The 19,049-nt window shown below is 39.1% G+C and overlaps 2 protein-coding genes across 6 annotated transcripts in view; one reads left to right on the forward strand and one right to left on the reverse strand.

Moving 5' to 3' along the window:
- Positions 1-8,456, forward strand: part of LAMA1 (laminin subunit alpha 1) — a 116,226-nt gene extending 107,770 nt beyond the window's left edge. Inside the window, exons 58-63 of the mRNA XM_075494391.1 lie at positions 675-864; positions 2,855-3,013; positions 4,046-4,199; positions 4,807-4,940; positions 6,029-6,251; positions 7,906-8,456. Of these exons, the coding sequence (XP_075350506.1) occupies positions 675-864; positions 2,855-3,013; positions 4,046-4,199; positions 4,807-4,940; positions 6,029-6,251; positions 7,906-8,066 (1,021 nt within the window). The 3' untranslated portion in view covers positions 8,067-8,456. The remainder of the gene's footprint in view (positions 1-674; positions 865-2,854; positions 3,014-4,045; positions 4,200-4,806; positions 4,941-6,028; positions 6,252-7,905) is intronic.
- A 2,937-nt stretch (positions 8,457-11,393) lies between these two features.
- ARHGAP28 (Rho GTPase activating protein 28) overlaps positions 11,394-19,049 on the reverse strand; it is a 74,726-nt gene continuing 67,070 nt past the window's right edge. For all 5 annotated transcript variants that reach the window (XM_075494406.1, XM_075494402.1, XM_075494405.1 and 2 more), the window contains 4 exons: positions 18,614-18,757; positions 16,259-16,413; positions 15,545-15,609; positions 11,394-13,607 (listed from right to left, as the gene is read on the reverse strand). In XM_075494406.1, the coding sequence (XP_075350521.1) occupies positions 13,516-13,607; positions 15,545-15,609; positions 16,259-16,413; positions 18,614-18,757 (456 nt within the window). In that variant the 3' untranslated portion in view covers positions 11,394-13,515. The remainder of the gene's footprint in view (positions 13,608-15,544; positions 15,610-16,258; positions 16,414-18,613; positions 18,758-19,049) is intronic.

The raw sequence follows: 19,049 nt of genomic DNA on the forward strand, positions 1-19,049 counted from the left end.
GAGAAGAATCATTCTGTTGAGACTTAACGTGCGATAGGTTCTCTGCCACTCTTATTTGTTTGAGAGGTTCCCAACAAGGTCCCCAAAACACAGCCTGCAAGCCACTTGCATATGCTTCTTTCAGCTCAGGAAGCCTCTGCAGGCATTGAGAAAAGAGCCTTTTTTGCTTCTAGCCCTTCTGTTGTAACTATTGAACATAAGGACATTGCAGAGGATTAATGCTATGTAGCCTGAACCTAGTGTCTCCACAATAAATGGCTCAATCAGCTCCTCTACCTTTTAAGCCTCCCTCTGTTCTCAGTCTGCCTGTTACATCCCAGCAAGCCTGGCTGATAGTAATGGATGCCATCACATTATCCTGGAATTCGTTCCTTTCTTGGGGCGATAGGCAAGGCTGCAGTTGCAAGCAGCTGAGCCTGTCCCTCTTAAAGCCCAGCTCACTCTGTGACAAGCACTTTTTCTGGCTCTGACAGGTACAGGACTGATTTCTATTAGGAAATACATTAGAGGTCATGCTTTCTTAGAATCAATGCAGATTCTACTTTTCTGGCCTTTGTAATAATAAATTTCCTTTCATACTAGTAAATTGGTTGAGGCTGTTCTCTGCCTCCAGAAAAGCTTTTTATCAATGCAGAAGGAATATCTTTCAGTAACACTGAATTTTTATTGTCTAGACTTTCTGTCCAGCTGAATCTCAGAACCTTTGCCTCCAGTGGCCTGATTTACTACATGGCTCACCAGAACCAGGTTGATTATGCAGCCCTACAGCTTCATGGGGGACAGCTCTATTTCTCATTTGATCTAGGCAAAGGAAAAGCGGTAGCTTTTCACCCTGCTGTTATCAGTGATGGAAAATGGCATACGGTAGGTAGTCACCAATCTTGTACTCCATTTTCTCTTCCCTGGAGTTACTGGGATGGTTTTTCCCTGCCTTTCCTGTACGCTTTCTGTGTTGCAAAGGCAAACAGGTTTTAATCCAATCATGAAACCATTCAGATAACTTGTGTTTGAGTACAATTATTTCCTTTTTAAATTCTTATTAATTATGCATCAATTCCAGCATCCAACTACTGTCAAGTATCTCAGATTATTTAGAAATAAAATAGCTCGCCAACTATGTAATAATGTAATAATCTTCACCAGAGAAGAATCCAACAGAGAGGTCTAGAAACTCTGACTTTTTCCACAGAGAGCTTTCCATGCACTGTCACCAAAGACCTGCAACTAAGTGTGTGACAGGGTGAAAGACATTTGTGGGTGCACAGTTTCTCCTTTCTCCCGCTTACAGCTTAATACCTGAGCATGTCATAGCAGCTAGTGCTAACAGGGAACCACTCTCTTTCCTTTCCTTGGTTGTTACAACATGAGAAAGGTAGACATTTGGAATGAAGGGAGGCTGGAGGGGGAGGACTTGGCATAAGGAGAGTTTGAGGAGAAATTATGGCTACAGCTTTCAGCTGTCACGAAGCCTTCAGGACCTTCTGTACGAAGACTCTGTGTCAGCCTCCATTGGCCTAGTTCCTCTGAGCAACCCACCTGCTGCTGGCTCTGGCTTTCTTCATGAGAAATGACTGTGATGTCTGCATGAGTTTTAACAGCAACTCTGACTGCATTACTTTTCCTTAAGGCAGGTGAGGATGACAATATTCATCCTGCTAAGCTTCCCTTCCCTTGTCCATATATGAAGCCTTAACTCCAGGAAGTGGCTTCTGTGGGACAAAGTGATTGATGACACAAAGCTGCCACCTCTCCTAGGTACCTTGGGAATGAGCAGAGTGTTATTGTTGCTTTTCATATATAATCAGCTGAAGAAACGCCAGCAAAAAATAACATAAAGAAAGCAAATGTGAACTTCTGTCAGAGAGAGATATCACAGTTAAGCTCTGCTGCCTACCCTGAAAGGAAGAACGCTCCAGGATTTACAGCTGCATGTTTAAAATTAAATATACTCATGTAAAACTCATACTCACACTATTCACTTTTTAAGAGATTAACAGATTCCATATGAAAGCTGACCTACCTTTACTACCCAGGACATAAAAACATTGAACCTTTTTTCGGAGATTAAGGCTGAGTCACACCACTTCACAGCTGGGGGTGATTATTGCAGTAGCTCTCCAATCAATTTAAGCTAATATGCATTGCTGCCGAAAGAAACACTTCTTTCCATTCTCTACCATCTGCTTATATCAGCCTGCTGTACCACTTTATCCCCTTACCAACCCAAATGTTCATGAAACCTCATGTTGAACCTGGTCAGGTTTCTGAGTGGGGCTAAAAGTAACCAGGGAAGAATAAATGGCTAGCTGACTTCAAAAAAGTCCCTCATCTGCATGTGAGTAATTGCTTTAATGCAAGAAAGGCATTGGGGCATGAATGAACAAGATGGACAGAACTGGAAAGCTTTTTGGTCATAGCAAATTCAGCACTGCCTATCATAAAATTATAATATAGGAGTGTGCACTTCAGAGGGCTAAGATGACTCAGCTGGTGGGCAGCACAAGAATTGCAGAAGACCAGCACAGTACTCCCCTCTTCAAACTCAGTGAGGTACTCATATCCTAAGGCAATAAACTAGTGGTTTTAAGTAATGTTTGTTAAGACACTGAAAAACCTATGCAGGACAACATACAGTCATTGTGAGCCCTTGGGGAGGCAAGGAAGCAGTTTAGCTGCTCAGTTGCGTTCTGAAATGGCCTCAGCCTCACAGTGAATTTCAAGAGGATGCTTCAGTACAGTATGTTCAAAGCAATCTAACCACTAAAAGATTGTCTTGCTTACTTCTATGGCAAATGATGACTAGGTAACTGATTCAGCTTACTGATTCATGTTTGCGTGCTCTCATTTTTTCCAGATAAAGACAGAATACATTAAAAGAAAAGGTATAATCATTGTGGACGGACAGGAATTGGTAGCAGTCAGTGCTCTGGGAGATGGTAGCACTTTGGATGTGGAGGGGAAGCTCTATGTGGGAGGACTCCCCTTAGACTACGTGCCGAAGAATCTTGGGAATGTAAGAAGGTTTGGGGTGGTGGGGCGTCTCTGACATTTTGCAATACTAGAATGAGTATACTGCATCAAACCCATCTAATTCAGCATCTTGTCTCTGACGGGCAAAAAAAGAAGTACTTAGGGAAAGAAACAACAAAGAAAGTAATGACCCTTTATCAGATAAATCTTTCCAGCTTTCTATGGCTTAGTGACTCTAGCTAGAGCTTGTATGCTTGTGTTTTAGTAATAGCCCTTAACAGATTTTTTTCTTCTATCAATGTCTCTGTTAAAAATGGGTAAAGAATATAAATTCCTGTGTTTTATAGTATTAGACAAAAATATGACCTAGAATCTCAGACGTTTTGGTACCTAAGTTGTATTGCATTCAAATAGGAATTAGGTGCCTTAAATATCTCTGAAAGGCTGAGTTTAGCTGTCTGAAATTAAAACATACTTTCTACACGTGCTTTTAGAGGGTAGGTTTTTGTCGCCTTCCTTCTTGTGCAGCCCATTATCTCAGGGAGGATTCCAGTGATGATAACAATGTTTCTCAAGTCCTGGGCATACTTTCTTCACCCATGCTTTTTAATTGGATAACAAGGCTAACAAATATTTTAATACTTTGAATCTGCAATTGCTGAAAATAGTAGTAGTGAGAAATTCTAATGAATCTTTTTGCTGGATAGCACTGTAGTGATCTATACTTGCAAAATGTGGTACAAAACCTTGATTTACTTGTTAATTTGCTGAAGCATGTTTGGAATGTCTTTAACTGTTGGGCGTATCCCTGCTCACATTTGAGCAAATACAATACTTTCTATATGTTATAGAGAGTGTATACTGTGAAGACATTATGTACATTTGTAACCTTATATAAGTATATGTAATAATAGATAAGTATATGTAATAATAGCAATGTAATTACATAAATATTTTAGATCCTGCTGTGTTTCGTTCAGATAATTTTTTATTTACGGTAACATTAGGTGAATCACTAAGAGAGCATTGCAGCAGTTTGTATTACACATTAACTCTTATATTTCAATATGCTTAGGTGACTCACAGTATTCCTGCCTGCATTGGTAGCATGACGATTAATAGCAAACAACTGGACAATGAGAGCCCTGTCTCCATCTTTGCTGTGAATAAATGCTATGTAACAGTGCAGGACGGTACTTTCTTTGATGGGAGTGGCTTTGCTGCTCTTGGTAAGTGTCATTAAATGAAAGCAGTACCTTACTGAATTAATGTTAATGCAACGTACTCTTTTTAGGTCTTGCTGGAACTGTGTGTAATTAATTCACTCCTCACACAAAAAGTGCATGCCCTGCATATGTATTTCTAACTGAGTCCCTTTACTCCATACGTCCAAAAGTGGCCATTTCTGCAAAGGGCTATCTTCCACAAATGAAAGAGCTAACGATTCTAGCACTGGGAAGGAAATGAACTACCTCTTTCTTCAGCTAAGAATGTCCACATTCATGATGTTTTAAGTTAAGGTCTGTTAAAGGGCATAGAGACAAAAGATGTAGGGGATTTGTGACATAATGTGAAGTAACTGCGCTCGTTACTGTTTCTTACAAATGAGATAGAATGTATTAAATCTAAATTAATTAAAGAAAACTTATTTGGGAATTTATCTTTTCCAGTATAAAATGTGAATTATGACTTTAGAAAACTTTCCGGAGATTCTGCAAGGTCGTATCCCAGCAGAGTAATTAACAAGCTTTTTAGGCCTTTTAATTACAATGTATGTATTCTACTTTGTACTGTGGGTTACAAGTCTTCTCTTAGAAGCTTATAACTTCTTTTCAGTCAGAGAAGGTTACAAAGTCCGGTCTGATGTGAACATCACACTGGAGTTTCGTACAACAGCAGTGCATGGCGTTCTCCTCGGGGTCAGCAGTGCTAAGGTTGATGCCATCGGACTGGAGATTGTAAATGGCAAGGTAGGCTGCCCTGCGCCGGCGCACTCATTTCACAAGGCTTGCTTAAAACTGGGAGGCTAGAACTGTTGGGTAGCAATAAATAGACACCAGTGGAACGTGAGGGAGGCAAAATGGCCGAACCAAATCCCCACAGAACTAGTATGGGACAGACTTTCAGTCTCAAGGTTTCTCATCATCATTATATCATAAAATGTGAGATTAGCAGAAGTCACTGGAACTTTTTTGCCTTTTTAATTAGTGTGATTTTTTGTTAGTCTGCAGCCACTGTGACCTCCTGTACTGAATACCTTGTATGTTAGACCAGATATATACCTTTCTTGTAGCTTAATACTTTTTCTGCCATAGAGCTACACTTGTCCTTGATAAACATATTATTGCATGTACAAAGCACCCTGTTTTGTAATCTCTTCCTCAATATTCATGAGCAATTAACTCACTCTCTACTTCTACTGGCCATTATGCTCCATAAACCTTTTAACAATCAATACATAGTTCTCCACTCATCTCCTGCATAGAAAATATATACTTGATTGCTCTTAAGTATTTCCTTTTCTCAGAAATAGCTCATTTTTTATTTAAAACTTCCTAGCTAGATACAGTGTTAAATATCACTGTTTCTGTGGGACATACTTTCTCAGTTAATATTTATGTATTAATCCTCACCACACAGTTGAGGAAATGTCTACTGCTTTGAAAAATAAATCAATACATGTATTGGCAATGACAAGTGCTTTCAGTCCATTCTCTTTCTCTTCAGTTAGATACAGTGGATCTTCTTTCAGATCTGAAGTCTCAGCTTCTGTGAGAAAATGACTTGATTTGTATTTGTAAGAAACATTGAAATCCCAAGTGAAGTATACCAAGCTAACCCAATGGACCATTGCATGGATAGATCTAAGTCTTTCAGATTTTAAAGATACTTCAAGAAGGACACACTCTGTCCATCAAAGCAAATATTAGCTTTGCATAATTACCAAACATTTATTAAAATGGAAATCTCTGCACCAGCCTGATTGTGCTTTTATCTAGGCAAATTAGTTCATGTATTCTTACTTTATATCTTTATTGGCATCTGGCTGTTTATACAGGTTTTATTCCATGTCAACAATGGAGCTGGCAGAATAACAGCTACATATGAACCAAGAGGCACAAATAGTTTGTGTGATGGAAAATGGCACAAGCTTCAAGCAAACAAAAGCAAACATCGCATTTCGCTGATAATTGATGGGAATTTGGTTCAAACTGATAATCCCTACATCCAGTCAACATCTGCAGATACAAACAATCCCATTTATGTTGGAGGCTATCCTGGTAGGTACAATAATATTTCTCTTCCGTTCTCTCCCTCCTGCTCTCACCCTCTCTCATAAGAATGGCTCTTAACACATGTGCTCGCTTCCTCCCTCTCCCTCCCTTGCTCTCTCTCTCTCTCTCTCTCTAGTTCATGAAGTTCATGATTGAATTATAAATCATAGTTACCATTTTCCACATTGTTGCTGAGATCACAACAGATTAGTATTTGTGTATACTGTCTTTGTGGAGGACCGCATTAAGCTGTTGAGTGTGCTGGCAAGATCAGCTGAACTCATATCACTTTCCTACACAAACCTGCTCCTTAGTTTCTGAGAAGGATTTCCTCCACATGGTTTGTCTTTCACAGTCTCTCTCAGACTTCACAACATCTCCACCTGTGTACCAAGAGGTGTGGTTCTCTTGCAGTCAAATTCATATTAAGGCTTTCCTTCACATTCATCTAAGCAAGGTTTCTATGGTGCTCTTCTCTGCTTTATTTTTGCTAATGTTTCGTGTCAGGGGCTGTGCAGGCAGAAGTCAAGCTGCTGCAGATGAACATATATTTCCCTTGTTCTGTGCAAATTCCCTTCTGAAGTCTGTCACTCATACTACGATGGTAATATAAAAAGATAGTAACACAAAAAATATATAATTGAATTACTTTTCAATTAAGTTGTGCAACTCATTAGTTCATAATTTGAACCAAGACAGTGTATTCATTAAGAGGACTGAATTTTGAACATCATGAGTTTGGCCTGTTTGCAGGCATGCTTTTTAATGAACACATCAGTACTGAGAGTTTGGTTTTGAGTATCTTATGCTTTTAAACATAGCATAAAATGCCCATATACATTTGTCTCTGAAACAGCTGTTGCAGTTTATCAGTTCAGATATTTCCATTTGTGTGAAAACAGAGTGATGAGGTCTGAAGGGCAAATGCAGCTTTTAAATATTTGGAAAGCTTTAGGGATAATAGCTTGAAATGTTACGGAGCCTTCTGTTGGACAAGGTTTTGGTGCTTAATGAAAAATGTATTAATGCTAATTAACCAGATCTTGATTAATATTTGGTCTTCCTTGAATACCAAAGCGGCCTTATCAGCATCTTGTGAACTTTTTTTTTTTTTAAATAGGGTAATGTAATACTAATTGTTCTTTCAGTGCTCCATCTGTAAAGATAGGCTTCATAGAGAAGAGAGAAGTTCTTCAGTTTAGTTGAGTACTGCAGAAGTGGAATGAATTGTTTCACAGGTTGTATGGAAAAAAAGAGTTGGACTCTCTCCCAACCTCATTTTTTGGTTTGCCAGTGGAGTCCATGACTGTGTACAGCTCAGCTGTTGCTTCATATTCTGTCAGTTTCAATTTTAACTGGGAAGACACCTGTGTAGAGTGGCTTTCCTCTCTCTTTTCCCCTCTGTTGTCCACCGGGATGAATTATTTCTGCAAACTCTGCACAAGTTATCCCAGTGCATGGCTTATGCTTGAAGGCAGCAGTGACTGTCCGTGGTGGGATGTCCCAGATCATCCAAACATGAATGGAACTTGGTGCTCCTCAGGTGTTGGTTTTAGCTCTTGTATGGGAGGGAAGGGAAGCAGTTGAATAATAACCTGGACCTTTGTATTGTTTCAGTTCACTGGAAATAGATTCTACGTATTTCATGTTTGTTTTTCAGCTGATGTGAAGCAAAACTGCCTCACAAGCAAGAGCTCATTCCATGGCTGTTTGAGGAACTTCGTGTTGACCAAGGGCCAACAGGCAGAATTGTTTGACTTCAGCAGGGCTTTTGACCTGCGTGGAGTCTTTCCTCATTCCTGCCCTGGGACTGAGCACTGAACTGCAGCAAAGCCTGTCTGGACTGAGAGAGGGTTTTTTTGTGGATCTGTTATTTTTCATTCTCATTTCATAATGAAAAGAAGAATTGGTGAGAGCCTGCATCTCTTTGATTTTCTGGTTGTTTTCCAACTCAGGTCATTTCAGAAGCTCTATGTCTGCATTTTAATGAAATGGTTTTAAACAACAAATACCTCTACTACAATGTTAATGGCATCAATTGGGTATTTTTCTTTTGGGAATTTTTATTAATCAGTGTTTACAGTATGTTTTATTTTGATTACTTGACAGTATTTCATTTGCTTGTGTGTTGGTCATTTTATAAAAAGATAATAATTTTGGACCACATAATAAAATTACAATAAACTGTGCATTATTTCATGAGTTCAGTTGTCCATATATTTCAACTAGAAGGAAAAGAGCCACAAGGCTGAGAAGTGAAAAGTACCAGAGGATAGAGCCCAGCAGAGGGAGCAGGAGACTAAAGGCATAATTTTGAAGGTCTCAGATTCAGAGTCTAATGAATAGAATTTTCTTATATGGTGGCTCCAATCCCTTTTCCTTCTGCCTTAATATGCAGTGCTTCTGACCCCCATTATAGCCACATTGTCTAGGAGGATTATGTTCCCGTTTATGCTTTCATATAATCAGCTTCAGGACAAGCAGCAACTCTACAGCACAGAGCCGCATATGAAATATTGTGTTGGTGAAGAAATAATTTGGGTCTGGCTTGGGAACAACTATGTATTTTGGCAATGAGAACTAATGCATCTTTCTTGGGAAAACAGTATTTCTTACAGGACATGGGAGCACCTTTGGTGCTCTGCGATTCCTGATTCACAGGCCAGTCAGCAGTTCTGTCTTTACCTTTTCCTACTGTGTCTGCTTCTGTTTCTAAAATGAGGCTTCCAGTAGTTGCCCTTGAGCCAGGTTTGGGGGGCACGCACTCGATCTGACACAAGTAAGGACATCCACTCATCAACTGGCCGGATCATTGATCAGTGACAACCATGTCTCTTGAAGATGCATCTATAATAAACATAGTTCTCTACAAGTCACTTTCATCTCCTTTTTTCTCTTTGAACTAGCAGTACTTTTGTTTGCTCCTTACAATTTTGTTTGGCTTTTACTATGCATTTTTACAATTCATTCTCAAGTCAGTTTTGCCTGTGTATTTCATACTAGTGTAAAAAATGCTGGCTCAAATGAAACCCCAAAGCAGTTTGTCATTGATTCAATGAGGCAGGATTCCAAGCAGTGTTATTTTGTACCTTGCATCGAGGTAGTCCAAGAGAAGAGCTCCTGGAGCTCTTCTAATTCAGAACTGCTCCACTTGAGCAAGGATGGCAGAATGTGGTCTTTTGTGTAGCTATTCAGGTGCTATAACAACAGAGTTGCTTTTAAGACAGATTCACCACTGCTTTTTGCAATTTCTGTCACCTGCTTCTATCTGAAAACCGCATGTTTAGATTTGAAGAGCTTTCTTTGTTGGTATTGGTTTTATTTTTGCCATGGATACAATACAATGGACACATTCTGCTGTACAAATACACTTATGTGTGGGATTACTTCAACAAAACACATAACATAACGAGGATTGTAAGGGAAACGTACATACAAACATTTTGCTTTGATTAGTGGCATCATATTATTTTCCAGAGAAGACACACATTAATGGAAAGCCATTGAAAAATAAAAACTGAAACACAGTGTGTTTGTATTTGTTACCGATTAGCCCCAAGATCTGATCTCATAAGGTTCACATTACAAGCAGTAATTGAGGCAACATGGTTTGGGTAAAATTTCATCCATATCCTGAAATATGTCTTTTAATATATATTTTTTGGTGATTTCCAAATCTTGCCCCTTAGAAGGAGAAACATTTTATTAATGTAAAGGACTAGTGGAGAGGTGAAATTAATAATAGAAAGTTTTGGAATACTAAACCTCTAAGCCAAAATATTTTTCCTGGAAAATGCAGAGTGAGGTAGTTTAATATTATACATAGACACAGACACATTTGCACACATGCACACATTCTAATGACATTAGCTGCATAAACAGGTTAGAGCATTCCAGTCTGTTTCCAATACCTACTTAATGCAATTCTCTCTCTCTCTCTCTCTCTCTCTCAATATGCAAAATGCTGTCTTTGTAGAACCATAGAGTACATAAATGCTTGAGGCATCTTTGGAGTTTGCTGAATAAGTTTCTCCCTGCTTGCTACCGCTTTCTTATTAATAGCTTTCCACATATGTTGCTTTTTGTTAGGTGACAATCCTACCATAACTTCGTTTTGACTTCAACTGCTGTTAGGAGGAACAAAATTCCAGGTGCCTCCACCAGCATTTTGAAATATAAGGCCTAAACTTGAGACCTCATATGCAAAAATGTTGTAGAGATTGTTCAGTTTATCTGCTGCATATTAAATCAAGTTAGTGTACCACAACAACGCAGAACAACTTAATGTGTAACAGTATTAACCACAGTACACATGGGTCGTTAGGTGCATTTCTATCAAAAAAGAATTTTGCCATTCTGTTTCAGAGACAGCAGGTATTTGGCCATGCTGTAGTACTCTGGGCACTGTACGTAGAATCTAGTTCATCTGCTAAGATGCATGTCTTATAAGGTTATAGGCAATTTTAGTATAAAACAAGTGTTCACAGGATGGATTTCATTACATCAGATTTGGCTTTCCTAAGTTGCGAAGTGGTAAAAGGTGAAAGTCTTCCAAAAACCCCTTCTATCCTATACGGAATACAGTGAGATCTATTTCAGAAATAATTTTGATCAAGTCCTCACTTTAGGGTCCAGAACATGCTGAGCAAGTTACAGTGTGAGCACATGGGTGCTCTGTACTTTCCCTTGCACGGCCATTGAGAACACAGAGTGAAGTGAGTGGGCAAGACGGAGGACGTCAATGTATTTGTCTGAAAGTACTGTAGAAAGTTATCTCATTTGCTATGACATTTCAAATTCTTTAGTTAATGTTTAGGCTCTTTGTAGAGTCATAAAAGCTCTTTCGTTGGCTATAAATACAATGATGCTTAGCATTTATATGATGCTCTTTGTATTCAAAGCACTTTGCCCATAAAATCCCTTTGCTGAGTTTGTCCTTCCTAGATGGATGTTTATAACTCCTGTTCTGCTCAGGGAATTGTTCGGCTGCATCTGAGAGCAGAATTTAACTCAACTAATTCTCATGTTACCTTTATAAGGAAAGTACTAGTCCTGCTTTACAGCTAAAAGAAAAGGGCAGCATAGTAGAAAGAGTTGTCCATTGCCACAGAGGGAACTTTGTTCTTGATTGGATTTGTTTCCAATCAGGAACAAAGCATTTGACAAACATTTATGCTTCGTCCTATGAACAAACCACAGATCTACTCTCTCTCATATACGTAAAATAAATAGTTGTCAAAATAAGCAGCGTATTTTATAATACAACTGTCCTGGTCTTAACGTGGCTGCAACTGTGCATGCATTAGTGTTAAGAAAAAAAAAATTGGAAAGTTAAAAATTTCACTGTTTTAAAGAAAATGGAAGAATAATGTTGCTAAATTTTATCACTTTTTATCTCAAGAAGGTAAGAAAGACAGGGGATCTGCCTTCTGTAGACATTATTGTTGCTGGTAAAATTACTGACTCAATGTTGATTTCTTTTACTGAACGCTAACAATGAAAGTTAACTACTGGAGAACACAATTAACTTTGAACCAGAAGTAAGGTTTCTAGAATGTGAAAATCTTCATCGCACAGCTTCAGCAGAACATCACAAGTTACAAGTTTCTCTGCAGGACAGCGTACTTTATGTTCACCTGGAGGACTTGGTTCAGAATGCTTTTACATTGCTAGCTGGTAAACAGCACCAGCTTCTGCCTCATCTGAGTGTCCAGATCAGGAACAAAGCCCACTGCTCAGCCTGTGGGTGAATTCATTGTGCAATATTGTCGTCCAGCGAAGGAGACATTGCAGTGCAGTTGAAAGCATTAGTTCCCGTTTTTTGTGTAAGACAAAGATGAAAAAAACACTTGCGGTTTTCCAGAGACTTGTGATTTCCCTACTCAACAAACACGCTGTAGTTCTATAAAGTATAGCCCAAAACCAGAGGATTAGGTGAAGAACGGTGCTCACCCTTGTGACTGGCTACAAACTAGACGTACTGTCTAACAATTGCTGTGCTGTATTCCCAATGCAGTCGCAGGCCACGGTTCTCTTGTCAGCCTGTGTGTTTGCACAGACTGCGTGCCATCTGTAAAAGGAGCTGCAATTTGCTATGTATTTGTAAAACCCCCAGCACAAGTGGGCCTAGTTTGGCTATGGTTTTAAGGCCCTAATGTGTAAATGTTAAATAAGAGTATTAAATCCCTCTGCTCATTGGAAGCTCTTTTTCTTTCTCCATGCTGTATTATACAAGATCCAGACAACGATCTCTCTTCTCAATGCAGCTGAATAGTATAAAAGTTGCTTACATATTAAAGCTAAAATAAACAAAAGAAAAAAGGTTACAAATTAAGAAACTATAATGTTTAACAAGAAAGGTGATGGCTGTAAGTGGCACCATTAACACATATCTCATATTATGGCATTACACAGACTTAAATCTGAGAGTCTCAAGTAAAAGATGGAGCCAGGGGAATATGCCCCATCTCACCTAGCATTTATCTCCTGAAGCTTGTGTGTGTGACAGGGGAAGGAAGGAGAAAATGGCTTGTGGCGCTACAATTGCACACAGTAATGTGATCCAGACAGACAATTTTGGGAGACTGGTAGAAATATATACAGTGGTACATACATAAAGCAGTATAGCTGTCTATACAGTAGTTCTTCCTCCTGCCTCCCTCCCTCCCCCAGCATCAGGTACTCATGAGGAGTGACCGAGAGACATAAATATTGCAGTAATGCACACTGTACAGGTTTACTTTCAGCAGAAAGGTTTGATTTTGTCACACAGCTACGTCTTGGCACCGCTGCAGGCCAAGGTCCTCTCTTCCACACTTGACAGGTACCTTCTCTTCTTGAGTGTCTCTGGGGTGCTTCTGTGTTACACTGTGGTCGGTAGTGTTTCATACATCCGTGGATGCCACTGGATTCTTTCCTTTCCAAAAATTCACGTTCTAACACCAGGTCAGGAAACGAACAACTCTGTATGCGACAGGTTGTTTTCTGTGCCTCCGTACCTTGGTCTGTCCTCCTTAACTCCTGGGCCAACAGGCACAAGTATAATCCATATGAAAGCATAACTGATGTGATATTTTCAGGTGGTCCAGAAGCTGGAGTGATAATGCTTATACCAAAAGTAGTACATGGCGAACATCAGTTGGACAGTACAGTAGGAAGGAATGATATCCTGTAGCTACCATTTTGTCTTGTCTCTGCCAAGAGCTTCTTAAAAAGACAGGCATCGCTGTTGTCCATTTGGCTTTTGTCCAGCACGCCACAGCCTTCTCCTTCAGCTTGCTTTTGGTTTTATCACCCATTCTGCCTGAGGATTTGCACGGTAAACATCTAACATGTATGCATCCGGATCCAAACAGTGCTGACCTGAAACAGAAATCGACAGCCATGAATCATAGGATGTTTTGAGCACGTCAGTAAATGGGACAGAGCTATGTTAAAATGTCCTTGCACGTATCTCCGACTTGCACAGAGCGAGCCTAGTTTGGTGTGCCCAGCTGACTTCTTGCCTGGATACAGACAGGGGCTTCAGTAAATTTGCCAGTGATTTTACTCAGTGAGAGTCACGAATTCACTTTCACTTCGAGGCAGGATGCCCTGCATTACACTGACTTATGCACAAAGCATTTAGTCAAGTATCGACTTGACTAAATGAACAAGTGAACAAGTGAACTGAATGGACAGGTGAACAAGTATTATGGTTTCTTTAGAAGCATTAACAACACTGTTACTGTAAGTGCCGCAGTATGGTTTTGCTATTTCTCTGGATTTACTGGGCTGGATTGACAACTCTGTGACTTTGTTTCTACACTATTTTTAAATGCTGAAAAAGCAGCTCTGTAAACCATGTGTTCCCATCCAGCTAGGATCTTGCAAAGAAATATAGGGACTATATCAAGGTTTTTGGTAGTTGCTGTTTTGCTGGTTAAAAAAAAAAAGAGTTCTCTAGAGTCTGGCTGTTTGAGGGTTGCGTTAGGTGGTGACCGGGACTAGGAGTTGGATGGTTGGGGAGTCTCTGCTGTCTTTGCCACAGAAAGAAGCATTTGGTGCCTCTTAATTGAGTAATAAGGCCATACATTTTTGAGTTAAGTTTGATTTGTTGGACTATAGTGCATTTACACTGGGTGATGAAGCCATTTAACTGGTAAGGTCACATTGTTGTGACACAAAGGATTATGGTAAAATTTTTGTACAGTTACTTATAAGGTCACTGGGGTCCTAATGATTTTATTCAAGTGAAAACAATATAAATGAAATAATGCTTAATCAGTGGACTAAGGTACCCTGAAAGTTCTAGGACTATAAAAACAAATTTAAATGAAGACGCAAATTAAATGTCCAGATTTTTGAAAGAGCATGGTGGGAATACTTGGAATTGTTTCACAAGGCCTTTAGGATCTTCTCCTGTTTTAGCATCGGTTGGTCATCCTGTTTAGCCAGACAAAACAAATCACTAATCAAACTTAGCTTTGTATGAGTATATATCTTCAGTGATAAAGACTTTGCTTCTTGACTGCTGCTGAAACAAGTCCGTGATGTTTTGTAATAACTTTATAGAAACTGTTTAGAGCTGAATCTAGAAGAATTAAGGAATAATCTAATCAGACAGCTGACAAAAGACTCCAACAGAGCATCCAGAATTTTAGTATGAATAGAGAAAGGATAGAGTCAGGACTGTGCAATATCAAATTAAAATCTGCTTTTTGACCTTTAGGCCAGGAACTTGTGTGGCAAGCCACTGTTGTTATTACAAAAATATCACTGCATGAAACACAGAAGAAGACAAAATCCCTACTGCAAGGAATTTACAATCTAAATAAAGCACATGGATTAGTATGAGTATAATACACCCATGCATGCAGGGGATGAATTCTCAATTTGTGTTTTTTATTTGGAGGAGGTTAACACTTCAGTACAGTAAGGAAGAAATAGGTCTTGGGAAAAGGCTTGACAGTGAGGTGGAATGTGCTCGCGAGAGGAAGACTAAGGATCTCTTAACCATGGAAAAATGCTCAATTGTGAGAGTGAGAGAGGTAAGCAAAAGGTCAGATGAATTTGGCAAGACTGTCAGGAGTCCTGCTGAGATCCAGCCATCACATCACTATCTCCTGCACGGTGCCCCTTCAGTCATACTGGAGTCAGAAGGAATCATTACATGGATTTTAACAGCTTTTGGGTCAGACTCCTTTCCTGCAGAAGCACTGGAGGGTAGGAGAGACCCAGCTGTGTGAAAACAGCACTGCCCTGAGGTGTTTTAGGAGGCTAAGGACATTCAGAATTGAATTTTCAAAAATGAGACCTACCTATATTTCCTCCAATTTCATGTAAACTTTGGATCTGGCCTCTCATGTTCTGTGATGAACCACGGCTAGGATAGAAAAAAACCTTCAGTTTGTCTTTCTGTTATAACCACTGCCTTATCAACCACCATCTATATTAAGCTAAAAATTGATATTTTTGCCCCTGTGAACTTACTTATCAAAAGCAAGGACTTCCACCAAACGGAGCACTGCAGAATAGTGAATCTGCTGCAGAGGTAGATTACTGTGTCACAGTTAACTAAGCCTTCTATTATATTATTTATTTTTTATTATTTATTTAAAGAGAATTATGTGGTAACATGGGAAGACTTTGCAGAAAAGACTTTCAGATACAATTTACCATTTCCCATAACTGTTAATAATTACTACCGTAAAGAAATAAAAACATTAACATTTTATGGGCAGATGTAAGACAATCCCTCTGGGTTGTCTGTGCAGCAAGTCTATAAAAAGTATGGTTTTAGTAGTGGCATAACAGAGGGCAGATTGATTCTGTATAGGAGCCAATTATTAAGTAAAATATGAAGAATAAAATCAGTGGTTACAATTTCTTTGACCAAAGTAACCATAAATTAGCAATTTTAGATTAGAAAAAGAGTTCTTGTAACACAATGAGTCTTTGAAAAGGGGACAATCTATTCATTAATGGTTCTGACATTATTGCTCAGGAAAAACAAAATGTTCTGATTTACCCACCTGTTTTCACAGTGGAATCGAGCCAGGATGTCCTTGGCTTTTGTTTGGCTGTTGAGTTGAATTGCCATAGAGACTTTTGAATGCAGTGGAGCATAAACTCTTATCACCCCCTCGGGTATGTCAGACTGTAGGTATGGGGGAAAAGTGACAGCTCCCTAAAATCAATATTCAGTAGAGTTAAGTCTAAGGCAAATATTGCTGTAGCTCCATTCAGAAGCAGTTCTGCAACTCTTTTGAGGTTGCTTGCAAAAATCACTGTCCTGGATTCACTTAATTATTCAAAGAACATATTTACAGTCATACAAACACAAATTTATAGATACAGGATAATAAGATACAACACAAAGACACAAACTCCTTGGTAAGCGTCACATAAATGCATGGAGAATAAAGTACATCCCTTGAATTTTAATTGCTTGCAGTAATACTGAGTCAAGTTGTTATCTGAGATTTTTTTTTAAGTTATTTCTGTTAACATTGGTCAGAGAACCAACTGCTTATTTAAAAGTACATAAAAATGACTAGGAATATCTGGTCTTCCTTTTAAAGGTGAAATTCTCCTGGGGCATGAAGATCCAGTTCTCTGTTTCTGCTTCCTATAGCTTCAACTAGATTGAATCTTATGTACAGTAAAATATCAAAGTACCATATGGTCTCTGTTAATTTGAAATTTGACCTTGTGTAGGGTTCAAATGATCATCTATGAAGTTTATGCACTCTTCCATGATTAATGGCAGATAAATCAATTAGCAAGGTTTGCATTCCAGTTCTAATCCAGTTAATACCATGCTGAGCAGAGTACAATAGTCTCTCCAGTCTCTGTCCCTGTGTAATTTAGAACATCTGAGACCCGGGGATTGTGTTAAGTGCTCTCAAAATTCAACTCAGTTATCCAAACAGAGTTTGCCTCCAATTTACTGTTCATATTTCAGCTACCTGCCATGGCTAGTCTCATTTTTATTAGATGCAAAGCCAATTACTATGATCAATGAACTTGCCTTCCCGAAGGTGCAATGACTGCAGTAACTGACTCTCCTTAGAAGCTCTCACTGTATTTGTTCCAGGGTGAATACAGTTTTGCAACACAGTAGTCCACACCGCCACTTTAAACAACCATCTATGTCTCCATCTGCAGCACAACTGTGTGTCCCACCCACAATCTATTTCAGTCAATGATGGCAAATGAATTCTCCAAAAAGCTGAATTAACATGGATTCATGATTCACACATATCCTTTTTCTTTCTGTTTTTTTCCCAGACGTTCCCTTCTGCATTTTCTCTGTTGTCTGTGTTAGGTTGCTTATTCTCTATTTCTTGTCATCTCTTAATATCACTTCTTCCTAATTTGTCTTTTCTTTTGTTCTTCAAAACTATTCTTCAATAACTATAGAGTCCTTGACCTGTTCCTTGATTACTCCTCTTACAGTTCACCAATCTCCATTCTTTTAAACCTCCATGGAAGACTCTAAAGACTTTCTCTGCAGGTTATTAAAGGTAGTTGCTACATGGAAATACTACATATAAGCTGCTATAGGAACTGTATATGTTGTGCATGTGTACCCAACATGCTTTGTTGCCCAAATTGTATGTTACACCTAATACGTAAGCTAATTTTAGGTGTCTATTGAAGTAGCATACCTCAGGTAAGTTCCTAAACTCCATATCCAAGCAGTGGAGAAAAGTTGGTGGCTTCAAGACCTCCAAAGGAAGATTTTTGTATCAAACTTTCCTAAGTCTGAACTGCACCTGGAGCTCTGGAAATCCTCAAAAATATCCACCTCTCTCCTCTGACTATATGGGGAATAACAACACAAACTACTTCATTAGGTGCTTAAAATTTAGACCCAGTTTTGGTGTCTATGTTAGGCAAACTGGATTTTTCTCTCTGCTTAGGGAGTTAGTGCAAAACTAACTTCCTGCAAGCTAAAGCTTGCAAGGAGAATATCGAATGGCCTGGACCAGGGCATGGGTATGTGCAATTAATCCTACTATAGACCATCCTACTACTCAACTACAGATCCATGCATTTGTTGAATATCTACAGATCGTTGCTGTCAAGGACAGTCCACATATGATCATTTTCTTTTAAAACAGGTACAAAGCCAGCATGTGTTTGTAACAGCTTATAACTTGGGCTGCTAGAAATCGTTCTGCCTTCCTCACCTTTTCTCAATCAATCCCCAAAGCTTTGTCTTATCAGGATGTTGGACTGGGAAGCACATCTTTCAAGATAGCTCCCAAATCAGCCTATTTTATATGGTAAAATTTCCTCTTCACCCCCAGAAGCTTTTACGAGATAAGAAAAGAGGGAGGCTGGTTAAAGCTGCACTTGAAAATGATATATTTTTATCACACCTCTGGTCTTTCAGGTCTCTCCCGTTCCATGGTCTTTCTCCTCAGAAGTTTTCTCACTCCTTTGTCAAACATCAGCTGCCTCTTGCTGTTGTTTATTGCTGCCTCATTCATTTTTCTCACTTGGGAAATCAGGAAGGATGGGACCTAAAGGGAGGAAACCAGAGCTCAGAATACACAGTAATTTTTTCCCCCATAAAATTGGTATTGGTGCTTTAGAAAGGCACCAAGTTTTAGGCAGCAGAAGCTGCATTTATTCCCAGCAGATACATGCAATTAGTAGCTCCCTCTCACAACCCACAGTTACTCCTTTGGTGAAACTGTAGATCATCTTTCATACCATATGAAACTTTTTAGTGATGTTTGCAGTTGTAGGAACTTTATTAGGAGGTAGTCTTTGCAATCCCCATCATACCCTCCCTCTGTTACGAGGAAATGA

The sequence above is a fragment of the Mycteria americana genome, chromosome 2 (assembly GCF_035582795.1).
Source record: "Mycteria americana isolate JAX WOST 10 ecotype Jacksonville Zoo and Gardens chromosome 2, USCA_MyAme_1.0, whole genome shotgun sequence".
Taxonomy (NCBI): Eukaryota; Metazoa; Chordata; class Aves; order Ciconiiformes; family Ciconiidae; genus Mycteria; species Mycteria americana.